General features: G+C 46.9%; 1 protein-coding gene across 1 annotated transcript in view; it reads right to left on the reverse strand.

Moving 5' to 3' along the window:
- Nucleotides 1–1,695: 1,695 nt before the first annotated feature.
- LOC121549720 (glucose-fructose oxidoreductase domain-containing protein 1) overlaps nt 1,696–14,040 on the reverse strand; it is a 45,223-nt gene continuing 32,878 nt past the window's right edge. Inside the window, exon 2 of the mRNA XM_041861563.2 lies at nt 1,696–5,819. Coding sequence (XP_041717497.1) covers nt 4,897–5,819 — 923 coding nt within the window. The 3' untranslated portion in view covers nt 1,696–4,896. The remainder of the gene's footprint in view (nt 5,820–14,040) is intronic.

A 14,040-nucleotide genomic window follows, 5' to 3' on the forward strand; every position in this document is an offset into this window, starting at 1 on the left:
ATCTGTCAACCCAACTCCCTGACACCCACCCTAATCTGTCAACCCAACTCCCTGACACCCACCCTAACCTGTCAACCCAACTCCCTGACAACCCACCCTAACCTGTCAACCCAACTCCCTGACACCCACCCTAATCTGTCAACCCAACTCCCTGACACCCACCCTAACCTGTCAACCCAACTCCCTGACAACCCACCCTAACCTGTCAACCCAACTCCCTGACACCCACCCTACCTATCAACCCAACTCCCAAACCACAACTGTCATTTTCTGATATATAGAAAATATAGATATGAATATATTCCTACAATACATTCTCTAGTTTAAGACTGATAAATATGAGCCTGTTGGTTCAATATATACCAAAGGTCCATGCGTCCACGATATACATACAGTACAATAGAGTCAACAAACGTCAATACAGCATCAAGATGGACATTCCCTTCAACATGAACAGAGCAATACAGCAATTGTAATTACTGTACCAGCATTTACAAACCTGTTGAGGGAGGATCCCTTTTCAGTGGTCACCACCTCTGACCTCCTGAGCCCAGGAAACGAAGGAGCCGGGAGTCTGGGACTATTGGGCTAAACAACTGCCACTCCAGCCTGTAGTCAAGGAAACAGACACTTGGGCAAGGAGTAGGGTTTAGGGTTTACTCAGTGTGAAAGGTAAACAAACGGCAGTAGTCGTTTGCTATACTGACTCTAGTTTACTGCCATCATGTCTCTATTGACATTGGACTTCAAATCTAAAATTACCATCATCGCCATCATCATAATCAACAACAATAACTATATTTTCATCTAAATAAGCAGGTTCAGTGTAAGCTTCCTTGCCCGGTGGTTGCTTTGTCTGTGCCATAATGAATAAGGGCACTGTATGGTAAGTGGAATGTAGGGGAAATCTATCAATATCATAGTTCATCTTACAGTTTAAAAGGCAAGGGGGGGGTGTAAGAGAATGAGAGACAGAAGAAGATAAATAGTGAGAGAGAAAGACAGAAACAGAGACCGAGAAAAAGAGAGAATGAGAGAGAAAGTGGAAAGAAATCCATGATGGCCGAGTGTTGGCACAGTGGCTGCCACAGTTGCTAGGTGACGAACTGAGGGTGCTTCTCTCATTATGAAAAGAGTGACCCCCCCCCCCCCCTAGGGCACAGAAGGCAGGGAGAGCGGGTGAGGGAGGTCAAGTGGCCAAACCACATTTTAAAGTCTTTGTTTCCCAAATCTATCTAATCACACTGATTACTATATCTATTAAATCAGGAACCCCCAATCTCCTTAAGTGTTTGTAAATGCTGGCACAGCAAGGAGAATATCTCAAATATTCACATTTCAGCCAACGAAGCAGAACTAGCACACACAAACTGTAACATCTCCTCCATGTTTCAAGTTGTCTTTTTCCTTTTCTTTTTTTTAAGCCTAGAATATGCACCCTAAAACACCACAGACAATGACAATAAGGAATTGGCAATATGACTTGTCTTTTTTTTTTTATACCACAGACAGACCGTGACTCCAGTGTCTCAGAGAAGGTGCAGCAATGCACACACTACATTATTAAATATCCCAGTTGTTGCAGTTTGATGGTGATACAGCAGTTGTCCATTTTATCATAGAACTTAACCAACATTAGCTGTGACCTGAAACGTCCACTTTATAAAAAGCAACAAAAAAAATAGCATGAAGACATTAAATTAAAATGTTTAATAAAAAAAAAAATGTGTCAGCAGACATCAAATGCATGACATCTTCTACGACAGCAATTTCTCATTTCACACATTCAATATTCAACGACTAAAATACCAAAAACGCAATTGTCATAAACTTGCCTGAACATTTAAGAAAATGGCCTCTAGAGCACCTTATCAAGATGTAGGTTTGTGCCAGATCAAACCGCTATAGGGATTCCTCTCTACTTTGATCGTTTCTGTCCTTCATTGATGCTACCTGATAAAATGTCTGATTTAGCATGGGGGGGGGGAACAAAACGTTTAATGTGAAGTGTTAGCGGTCTTCGTGGTCAAATTCTCAAGGGTTTACTTAGGGTTTTGATTTCATCCAGTAAAGCTATAGGGCTCCATCCAGACTGGAAGACTGGGGACTAAACCATGGGTCCTACCTCCTCCCTATCAGGCCTCAAAAGGGAATCCTCACAGACTTCCTCTCTGGGTGCAGCTTTAGAGGAGCGGTTTGGTTTGGAACGAGGCCATAGATCCAGCTTAGGAACAGAGGGGGATAAAGAATTAGGATGGTCAAGTACATAATACCAAGACATGGATCAGGGGATTCTTACACTAAAGAGTGCAACTCTTTATGAGACCAAGGCCCCTATTCACAAAGCATCTAGGATCAGGTTTTAACTTTCAGATCATAACGAATAAGACAGGGAGGACCCGATCCTAGATCAGCACTCGTACTCTAGTGAATATAGGCCCTGGAATGTCCAGAACTGAGAATTTAGACCAAAATCTAAATCCAATATTCCAGTTCGAGGTTTCATTGAATAGGTGAAGGTATCCCACTTGGCACAGACGTCAATTCGATGTCTATTCCAAGTTAGTTCAACGTAATTTCATTGAAATTCCATGGAAACAACGTTGATTCAACCAGTGTGTGCCCAGTGGGATGTTTACGGCGCAAGAGCCCTCAGCGGACATACAAATGTAAGATCTTAATTTGAGCCAGTTTGCTACAGCAGGAAAATAATCCTGCAGCAACAGGAAATGTTAATTATTATGTGGATTCTAATTAATGAAATTTTTTGTAGGGGTTCATACATTTTTCGGAAAGGAAAATCAAGTCAGAAATTCAAATAGAAAATTACAAATTTCAGAAGCCTTATTAAACCTCAAATACACTACAAAAGTTTTACATTTCCTGCATTGCAGGAAAGTTCTTCTGCAACAGGGTGATCAAATTAAGATCCTACATTTGTAGAATAAAAACTTTATTTAATTTCTTGTTGTTGATATTAAGCTATTATGAGAATAGAACGTACAAGGGTACAATAGTTATAGGTTTGATGTGTTATCGTGAGTGAGATATCTTATGTTTCTATGGGGGCACGTGTTGGACACATCAGGTTACCCTATCTGAAAGTGAGATAGTGTTTCCAGAGTTTCATAACCGGGCAAATCTCGGTGAGGAGCGTGTCTTGTTGCTTGGGAACAGATAAATGAATGTAAGATCACAGCCTGTGAGAGTCAATGAACAAAGCTAAAGCTAACTTCAAACCTCTGTGGAATGCCTAATAAACTTACTGGAGCATGGTCCGAAAAAATATAAAACGTTACAAAACCCACTGTCAATCACAATACCACATTGGTGAGACATGAATACAGGGCAAAATGGGTGACTGACTGGACAGATAACTGTTGAATAGCTTCAAAGCGTGCTTGTTGAGGCCTAAGGAAAGTTGATAGAATTCTTCAAAATGGCCACACCTATCAAAATGGAATATAAATGAGGACCACGTTTCAAAAAGGTTTCTATACTCCAACCACAGTAGTCATTTCCCAGTAGTCATTGTGTCTTCAGACATCCCACAGACAGAACCAACACACGTAAGGAGCTGAATTCTCAAAGGTCTCTCTCACCTCACCGGTCTCCCACTAACTAGACAACCCCAGTACGGATCAGTCCAAAACACAAAAAAATGAATACTTTTATACTGAACAGTGCGTTTATCAAAACATTTTCCAGTTTCCCGTCATTTTGTTTTGCAGCGTAGTTTAAAAACAACTAAAATACAAAAACAGCACATTTATATCATGACACATTTTAAAACGAGACATGTAGGCTTGTGCAGATGCTGATGTAGCAATAATCAACATTGGGAAAACGATAAAGATAGCGCTTGAATAAAATACAAAAAATCTAATGTTTTGGCTTGTAGGTCAACATGAGCTATTCTCTCCTGTGGACGGCGATGAGTAAAAATGACCAAGTGAAATCAGTGCTCTTCTCTCAAAAAAATAAAATAATTAACCCATGTTCTTCTGTTAGTAGTACTAAGCTACATATTCACACAGACTATTAAAAAAGTCACAAACTCGCAGAGTGTTCCTAGTGGATGTCTTAAAGGGCTTAATCTGAAGGCTTGATGCGTGCTAGTGTCCCATCCATGCACTACCCCCGGAGGCTTAGTACCGATTGTTTAACCCTATATTGTCGCCATTGTGTAAGAAGCTTTAGCGCATGCAGATGCTAACCTAGCCGGCTAACTAAGCAACAGGAATGACCTTGAGATAGAAAACATGTGCCCAGGCTTTACTCACAGCATAGCACGGGATTGCGTCGCCATCCACAGATGACGTGTCTGTCTATTGCATAAGGACGTTACTACAGAAACGAGAAGCAGGCATTGATTCAGGCTGGATGACATAATTCCACGAGCATGCAGCTCTGGGTGGATTTATTGCATACTTCACCGGAGGGGTGGGGGACTTCACTAAAAGCCCTACCAGCCAAACTATGTAATTTTTCGGCGTTTTTGCACTCTGGTTTCACACACACATACACAGCACACATACACAGAGACAGGGACTGAACCACTCAAGCCCCCTGGGGTTTAAACATTCATCTCTCTAGAGGTACAGTAAAACCACTCTGTTGTCCCCGAGTGTAGCGTCCATAGAAACTGCTTTTTCTTTTTGGAGATGTTCTCTATTCCTTCGCTTTTGCAGACTCACAACGTGAGGCGTATTCATCCAGAATAGGTCGAGCAGGAAAGAGGACGGAGAGATCGAGGCGAGTTCATCGCTGTTCACATCATTTAGGGAACAAGAGAATCGGGAAACAGGACCCTTATCCCCCTATTGTTCAGCCAGACAGCCAATGAGGGCACAGTGACAGCTCTCTCGACCCCAGTCGGCCATTTTGGTGCCAGTTTTAGCAGTAGAGTGACATCCTGCTGCGCCGCATGGCCTCGCTGATCAGGTAGGCCGGGCTTACCTCGGGCTCCTCTTTCATGACCTCAATGTTCTGCCACTCGCCACACTGGTTGGACTTCTTAATGGTGTCCACCACGCACAGTGCGTACAGGCAGTCCTCGAAGGTGGCCGCCATAGTCAGCGGCCTTCCGTCCCACGTGCGCCGGTCATCCTGGTCCTCGAAGGCCTGCCGCACCGCCTGCACCATGCAAATGGTTCCTATCAGGTAGGGCGAGGGGATGTCGCTGAAAGCCTTCTCAGGTAGGGAGGCCTTCTCCAGAGGGGTGCTGTCCTTCAGAAGTAGCTCCGGCCCTCCCTCCATGGTGTTCTTCTGGCCGTACAGGTCCGTGCCTCTGACCGTCAGCCGGCCCACCGTGCCCACCACAATCACCTCCTGGCGGAAGTCGCCAGGCATGTTGAAGTTGAGCGTGACGGTGCAGCAGGCGCCGCCCTCCAGCACCATCTGGAAGGTGCTGAAGTCGTCGCTGGTGATCTGGCGGATGCCGCAGATGTGCTCCGTCTGCTTGACGAACGTCTTGAGGAAGCCGTGCACTTTGGCCGCCCGCTGGCCCGTCAGGAAGGTGAGCAGGTCGATGATGTAGGTGCCCACCGAGTGCAGCCCCCCACCGCCCATCAGGTCGTCACAGCTCCAGTTGTACTTCTTACCCAACAGGCTGCGGCTGTGGACCTGGGCCTCGCAGACCAGTAGCTCCCCCACGTAGCCCTCCTCAACTAGCTCCTTCATCCGTACAAAGGCGGGCAGGAAGCGCAGCACGTTACCCATGATGCTCAGCAGTTTGGGGTAGTACTGGGCGGCCGACATCATGCGGAAGGCATCCAGCGGGGTGGCGGTGCGGTCGCAGATAACGTTCTTACCAATACCTGCGGTAGGGGAAAGGGGAGGAGAGAGAGAGAGGCCAGTGTTACTCACACGCAGACATAATATCCTCCTCTCCATGAAAACATCCCTTGAATAGACAATGAATCAGTGCAAACCTCCCCCCACCCCCCAAAATAGCTGACAAATATTTCAACATAGCTTCCCCAAAACGATTTTAAACCCATAGTTCAACAAGGTATTCTGATAATGAACGATGAGAAAACATTCCAGAAGCTTTGTCAATACTGTTGTTGTCGTTGAGAGGAAAGCGTTGCTCTGTCTGACATGAGTGGTACAGATAGAGTTGACTTTAGAGAGAGAAAACCTCATTAAGCCCTTTCCTTTAATTCCACTACTTACTAAACCCCCAGTGGAGCTGCTGCAGAACATAGCCTCTTTACAGATATCTATAAGGAAAATGGCCTCTATGGCACGAGAGAGAGAGAGAGAGAGACTATTCATATTCCGTGCCACAAGAAAGGCTAAAACACTGAACAGATCCTCTTAATAGCTCTCATTACACCATTACCCCAAGACGAGCAATTACCCTCTTCATACTCTGAGTGTCTTTCAGAAACATAATGGATACTAGACATCCACTAAAATAAAGGTAGTGGGGCGGCTAATCAAAAGACTCTATACTAAGTACCTCCCAGTGGTAACAGAAACCTGATACCCCCTACACCACCTGATTCCTGGCCAGCCAAACCCTCCGTGAACCCTCAATGCCCGCTGTAATTACCCCGGTCGCATAGATGAACAGCAGGGGTGGGAAAACATCTCTTCTACATCACCCTCCTCCACACCCTATTTAGAGGCGTCGTCCTCGTCCTAAATAGCCCCCCCACACCATATTTAGAGGTGTCAATCTCCTCGTAAATAGCCCCCCCCCACCCCGTGTGAAGAACAGGCGGGCGGCTCCCAGAGACGTTTTGGAACTGAAACTTCCCAGCTAATCTCCCATTAGCTCCGAAAGGCTAGATCTAGCCAGGCCAGGAAATTGATCCCCTTGACTCAGTTCTGTGGTGCCACGGGAAAAACATTCCCCTTCTGACGAAGGCACAGAGGCTGGCTACAGTGTGCCCCCCCAAGGAGGCCTAGCCCCGCTCTTCCCCCCTGCGAAAAGTTAAGCGCCGCTGGCTCTCGGTTAAACAACTTGGCCTACAGTGAGTGAGAGCTACTGACAAACAGACAGAATGCTAGAGAAAAGCTAAGATGAGCATGCAGTCTTCTTAGCCTAACCTACAGTCGTGGTCAAAAGTTTTAGGAATGACACAAATACTAATTTTCACAAAGTCTGCTGCCTCAGTTTTGATGATGGCAATTTGCATATACTCCAGAATGTCATGAAGATTGATCAGATGAATTGCAATTAATTGCAAAGTCCCTCTTTGCCATGAAAATTTCACTTATTTTATTTTACCCATCTACACACAATACCCCATAAAGACAAAGTGAAAACATGTTTTTGAAAATTGTCGAAAATTATAGAAAATTAATTACAGAAATATCTTATTTACATAAGTATTCACACCCCTAAGTCAATACATGTTAGAATCACCTTTGGCAGCAATTACAGCTGTGAGTCTTTTTGGGTAAGTCTCTAAGAGCTTTGCACACCTGGATTGTACAATATTTGCATATTATTCTTTTAAAAAATTATTCAAGCTCTGTCAAGTTAGTTGTTGATCATTGCTAGACAGGAATTTTCAAGTTTTGCCATAGATTTTCAACCCAATCAAAAGTCAAAACTGTAACTAGACCACTCAGGAACATTCAATGTCATCTTAGTAAGCACTATGGTGAATTATTATTAATGAACTGTAGAGTTTAATGGACTATGAGGTAGAACTGGGTTAATCCAGAGCATAAAGTTAGCATTCTTTGTTACTGGGCCAGGAATTGTATTGGGTCATGTTGTTGATCCATCCTCAGTTTTCTCCTATCACAGCCATTAAACTCTGTAACTGTTTTAAAAGTCACCATTGGCCTCATGGTGAAATCGCTGAGCGGTTTCCTTCCTCTCCGGCAACTGAGTTAGGAAGGACGCTTGTATCTTTGTAGTGACTGGGTGTATTGATACACCATCCAAAGTGTAATGAATAACTTCACCATGCTCAAAGGGATATTCAATGTCAGCTATTTTTCTTACTCCTCTACCAATAGGTGCCGTTCTTTGCGAGGCATTGGAAAACCTCCCTGGTCTTTGTGGTTGAATCTGTGTTTGACATTCACTGCTCGACTGAGGGACCTTACAGATAATTGTATGTGTGGGGTACAGAGATGAGGTAATCATTCAAAAATCATGTTAACCACTATTATTTCACAAAGAGTGCATGCAACTTATTATGTGACTTGTTAATGTCACGATCGCCTATGAAATACGACCAAAGCGCAGCGTTGGGAGTGAACATGACTTTAATGTTGAAATAACGACAAAACAAAACACGATCCGTAACGTCCTCAGTACATAGACTGAACATAGAACAAAAACCCACAAACAAACAGTGAAACACAACAGTATATATATGGCTCCCAATCAGAGATAACGAGCCGACAGCTGACACTCGTTACCTCCGATTGGGAGTCATTGACCAATCACCACTAAACACAAACAAAATGAAACTCACCCAACCCCAACACCACCAAATGAGATACACCCTGGCTCTAACACACAGTCCTAGAACCAGAGTGTGACAGTACTCCCAAAGGCGCGGACTGCGACCGCGCCTAACTACAAGCAAACAGGGGAGGGCTGGGTGGGCATTCCTCCCTCGGCGGAGGCTCCGGCTCCGGGCTTCCTCCCCACTTCCTCTCCAACCCCCCAAAGTACCCCTGGGCCTGTCTAGCCCCGCTGGCCGGAACCGGACTGACGACACGCGCCCCTGGCTTGGTGCGTGGATCCTGGCTGGACGGCTCTGGCGGATCCCGGCTGGACGGCTCTGGCGGATCCCGGCTGGACGGCTCTGGCGGATCCCGGCTGGACGGCTCTGACGGATCCCGGCTGGACGGCTCTGGCGGATCCCGGCTGGAAGGCTCTGGCGGATCCCGGCTGGACGGCTCTGGCGGATCCCGGCTGGACGGCTCTGGCGGATCCCGGCTGGAAGGCTCTGGCGGATCCCGGCTGGACGGCTCTGGCGGATCCTGGCTGGAAGGCTCTGGCGGATCCCGGCTGGACGGCTCTGACGGATCCCGGCTGGACGGCTCTGACGGATCCTGGCTGGACGGCTCTGGCGGATCCTGGCTGGAAGGCTCTGGCGGATCCCGGCTGGACGGCTCTGGCGGATCCCGGCTGGACGGCTCTGGCGGATCCTGGCTGGAAGGCTCTGGCGGATCCCGGCTGGAAGGCTCTGGCGGATCCCGGCTGGACGGCTCTGGCGGATCCCGGCTGGACGGCTCTGGCGGATCCCGGCTGGACGGCTCTGGCGGATCCTGGCTGGAAGGCTCTGGCGGATCCCGGCTGGACGGCTCTGGCGGATCCCGGCTGGACGGCTCTGGCGGATCCTGGCTGGACGGCTCTGACGGATCCTGGCTGGCCGGCTCATGGCTGGCTGACGGATCTGGCTGCTCATGGCTGGCTGACGGATCTGGCTGCTCATGGATGGCTGACGGATCTGGCTGCTCATGGCTGGCTGACGGATCTGGCTGCTCATGGCTGGCGGAAGGATCTGGCTGCTCATGGCTGGCGGAAGGCTCTGGCTGATCCTGTCTGGCGGAAGGCTCTGGCTGATCCTGTCTGGCGGAAGGCTCTGGCTGATCCTGTCTGGCGGACGGCTCTGGCTGGACAGGGCTGACGACGCACCCCGTAGGCTCGGTGCGTTGAGCAGGGACAGGCAGAACCGCACTGGGGACACACACCCCTGGCCCTACACGGGGATCAGGAACGGGCCGGACCGGACTGGAAACACCCCCAGTACCTCTCGCCGTGCCTCCACACTTTCCATCCCCTTCGTAACCAGTGGCCCCCTTAAACTGGCGGCCATATCTGCCAACCTCCTGCACTCCTCCAACCCGTACACCTGCTGCCCCGACGTCGTGAGCCCCCCTAAAAAATTTTCTGGGGGTCTCTCCTCTCCGTGGACCAGGCCTCCATCATTCTCGCCCAATTCTCGCTCCTCTGTTTCCAATTATCGCCCTTCAGCTCCTGGACACGCTGCTTGGTCTGGTCTTGGTGGGTTTTTCTGTCACGAACGTCTGAAGGAGCGGACCAATGCGCAGCGTTGGGAGTGAACATGACTTTAATGTTGAAATAACGACAAAACAAAACACGATCCGTAACGTCCTCAGTACATAGACTGAACATAGAACAAAAACCCACAAACAAACAGTGAAACACAACAGTATATATATGGCTCCCAATCAGAGATAACGAGCCGACAGCTGACACTCGTTACCTCCGATTGGGAGTCATTGACCAATCACCACTAAACACAAACAAAATGAAACTCACCCAACCCCAACACCACCAAATGAGATACACCCTGGCTCTAACACACAGTCCTAGAACCAGAGTGTGACAGTTAAGTACATTTACTCCTGAACTTATTTAGGCTTGCCATAACAAAGGGATTGAATACTTATTCTCAAGGCATTTCAGCATTTCATTTTTAATTAATTTGTAAAAATGTCTAGATCTTTAATGCCACTGACATTATCGGGCATTGTGTTTAGGCCAGTGACACACAATCTCAATGTAATCCATTTTAAATTCAGGCAGTAACACAACAAAATGTGGGAAAAGCTATGGGGTGTGAATACTTTGAAGGCACTGTAGCTTATGAAGGTCAGACTGTTGAGTCATCAGCCGAGCTCAGCCACACCTGAGGGGAGAGAGGGAGTGTGCATGAGAGGAAACAAGGAGGGGTAGTGAGATTGAGTCAATCAATGTATTTTCATAAAGTCCTTTTCACATCAGCAGTCACAAAGTGCTATACAGATACCCAGCCTGAAACGCCTAAAGAGCAAGCAATGCAGATGCAGAAGAACAGTGGCTAGGAAAAACTCCCTAGAAAGGCAGGAACCTAGGAAGAAACCTAGAGAGGAACCCAGGGGTGGCCAGTCCTCTTCTGGTTGTGCCGGGTGGAGATTGAGTGTGAGGAAGAGAGCGTGCGGAGGACATGAGAGGAGGAGAGAGTGAAAGAGATGCGCACATATGAGTGAGACAGAGAGCTAAAGTGGTAATGGGAAAGCAAGCAAGAGACGTAAAGAGAGAAATAGCGAAAGGGCAGGTAGAATGGAGGAGAGCTTATTCTAGTAAGAGGCCTGCGGAACACACACTTCCTGCAGTTGTCCCTAGTTTGCTAGCCGTGTTAGCCAGCGCTAGCCAGGATAAAGAGTTCCCATACAGGCAGTACATGCTAACCTTGGGAGTCAATGTTGCCAGGGTGAAGTGTTCCGAGTAGCAATACAGCGAGGCGATGCTAAATGTGTTAGCCAGCGCTAGCCAGGGTGATTTATTACAATTACCAATACAGGGAGACAACGTTAACTGTGTTAGCCAGCGCTAGCCAGGGTGATTTATTACAATTACCAATACAGGGAGACAACGTTAACTGTGTTAGCCAGCGCTAGCCAGGGTGATTTATTACAATTACCAATACAGGGAGACAACGTTAACTGTGTTAGCCAGCGCTAGCCAGGGTGATTTATTACAATTACCAATACAGGGAGACAACGTTAACTGTGTTAGCCAGCGCTAGCCAGGGTGATTTATTACAATTACCAATACAGGGAGACAACGTTAACTGTGTTAGCCAGCGCTAGCCAGGGTGAAGTGTCTACGTTTCAGTGGGAGCACAGTAACGGAGCAGAAAAGGCCTCTGGCATCACAGTGCAGCCCCTAACCATCAATAAGCCATGCTACGCGCCAGGAGTACAGTAGTTCAAAGACCCCACTAGCTGTACCTGACAAAGTGGGTAGATCCCACCCTGCTGAAAGTGTGGATGACACCAGATTGGCATTTCAGAGAGCAGACCTGACACAGCCCCTCTCCTTCAACCTCGCCTGGCTCTCTGTTGTTTTGGAGAACATAAAATCTGTCTTAGTCATCAAGTGTCGTGAGCACTGAGCAGCCATCGACATCCTTGGGCGCTTTTGATTTGACAATCATCTACTAGAGACAATCCCAATGATTCTCATGTATCCCATGACACCCAACTACTCCGTGGCTTTGATTTATTCAAACCAGACATGGGAGGTACTGTAGGAATACACATAAAATGTTGACGGCATTAATGCAAAACCATGTTAAATCATACGGTGAGTCATAAGGTCTTATAGCTCTGGTTGATTAAGGAAGCTCATACTGGAACACCTCCCGTGTCCCATGTCCCATGTCCCATGTCCCACGTTGGGCCAGTAACCACCAAATGTTGCTAGTTCGAATCCTAGAGTCAACAAGGCAGAGCCTGGCCGTGACACTCTCCGACGGTGTCTCAGGGGGGGACTTGGGATATGCAAAAAAACACATTTCCAATTTCACACATGCGTATTAATACACACTTATGTGTGAGAAATAGGACAAATAAGAACCCACCGAATTATAATAATATACTGTACACGTTCGATATTAACAGCACTTAAGCAATGACAACCCTTACTCCTGGAAAACCTGTGGATTCTTACATTATACAGTAGCACGATAAAAGGACCATGACATCAGTCACGGCTTCCAATAAGCTCTGTGCCCATTCTCCTTCTAAATAAAAACATTTAAAACAGATCTAATATGAGAGAGGAGCCTTGCGTCGTGTACGGTAATTGTCTCTGGCTCCAGAAACTGCATTCTCATTCTCAATTAGCCCATTATCTGTCACTGGGAGGAGTTACAAGTGAAATTGGAGAAGAAAAGAGGGGGGGGGGGGACAACGCTACAGAGGTAATTACACATCCTCCATCTCTATGGCGTCATCAACGCTGTCCTATCAGAAAGAGATGGAAGAGATGGAGAAAGAGAGAGAGAGGAGAGAGAGGAGAGCATGCAAGCTGATGGCTCCACGCTAACTTGCCATTTGCACAATAGATGCCTCAGCCTATAACCGTTTCTAGCTCAGGTTGCACTGATTGAAAGAGAGGGAGGATATGGGAGAACATGGAGGTTGGTGTAAATTAACTGTGCACTCAGAGGTGTGAAATGCAGCATCATTATCACAAAGGGCCAGCAGACATCCCGTGGCGCTAGCTACTTTGCTCGCTGCTCCGTGTGTTAGACTCTGTGTGTTTTCTTTCGCTGGTCTTAACTTTAAATATTTCCGCCAGCGTTTCCTATGACCAAAAAGAGCTTCTGGACATCATAACAGCGATCACTAACCTCCATTTGGATGAAGATTTCTACACTGAACAAAAATATAAAACACAACAATTTTAAAGATTTTACTGAGTTACAGTTCATATAAGGAAATCAGTCAATGGAAATAAATTATTTGGGCCCTAATCTAACCAGTCAGTATCTGGTGTGACCACTATTTGCATCATGCAGCATCTCCTTTGCATAGAGTTGATCAGGCTGTTGATTGTGGCCTGCGGAATGTTGTCCTACTCCTCTTCAATGGCTGTGCAAAGTTGCTGGATATTGGCGGGAACTGGAACACGCTGTCGTACATGTCGATCCAGAGCATCCCAAACATGCTCAATGGGTGACATGTCTGGTGAGTATGCAGGCCATGGAAGAACTGGGACATTTTCAGCTTCCGGGAATTGTGTACAGATCCTTCCGTCATGGGGCCGTGCATTATCATGCTGAAACATGAGGTGATGGCGGCGGATGAATGGCACGACAATGGGCCTTGAGGTGGATTTTTTAGTGGACTATGAGATAAAACTGAGTTAAATCACAAACATATAGTTAGAATTCTCTGTTGCTAGGCAAGAACTTAATTGGGTAATTTCACCTAGGGTCAAATTGCTCACTCTTACCTAATTCATGGCTGTCTTACCTTATCAGAGACTGAAACCAGACTGTTGCCTAATGCATCTCACCTCAAACAAAGGTTCTGAGAGCGGAGACAAAGTTGAACAGCGTTTAGACTAGTCATGAGTAATTACAGCATGATGGGAGGGAAGAGGAGTAGGTTTGGGTGAAAGACTAAGTGTGAACCTGTCATGTCCAACAATCAATCTTCAGGACAATGTCACGGTTTCGGCCGAGACTGCTCCTCCTCCTGGTTCGGGCAGGCAAAGGCGTTCGTCGTCCCCGGAGTACTAGCTGCCATCGTTGGATGATT

The sequence above is a fragment of the Coregonus clupeaformis genome, chromosome 34, assembly GCF_020615455.1.
Source record: "Coregonus clupeaformis isolate EN_2021a chromosome 34, ASM2061545v1, whole genome shotgun sequence".
Lineage (NCBI taxonomy): Eukaryota > Metazoa > Chordata > Actinopteri > Salmoniformes > Salmonidae > Coregonus > Coregonus clupeaformis.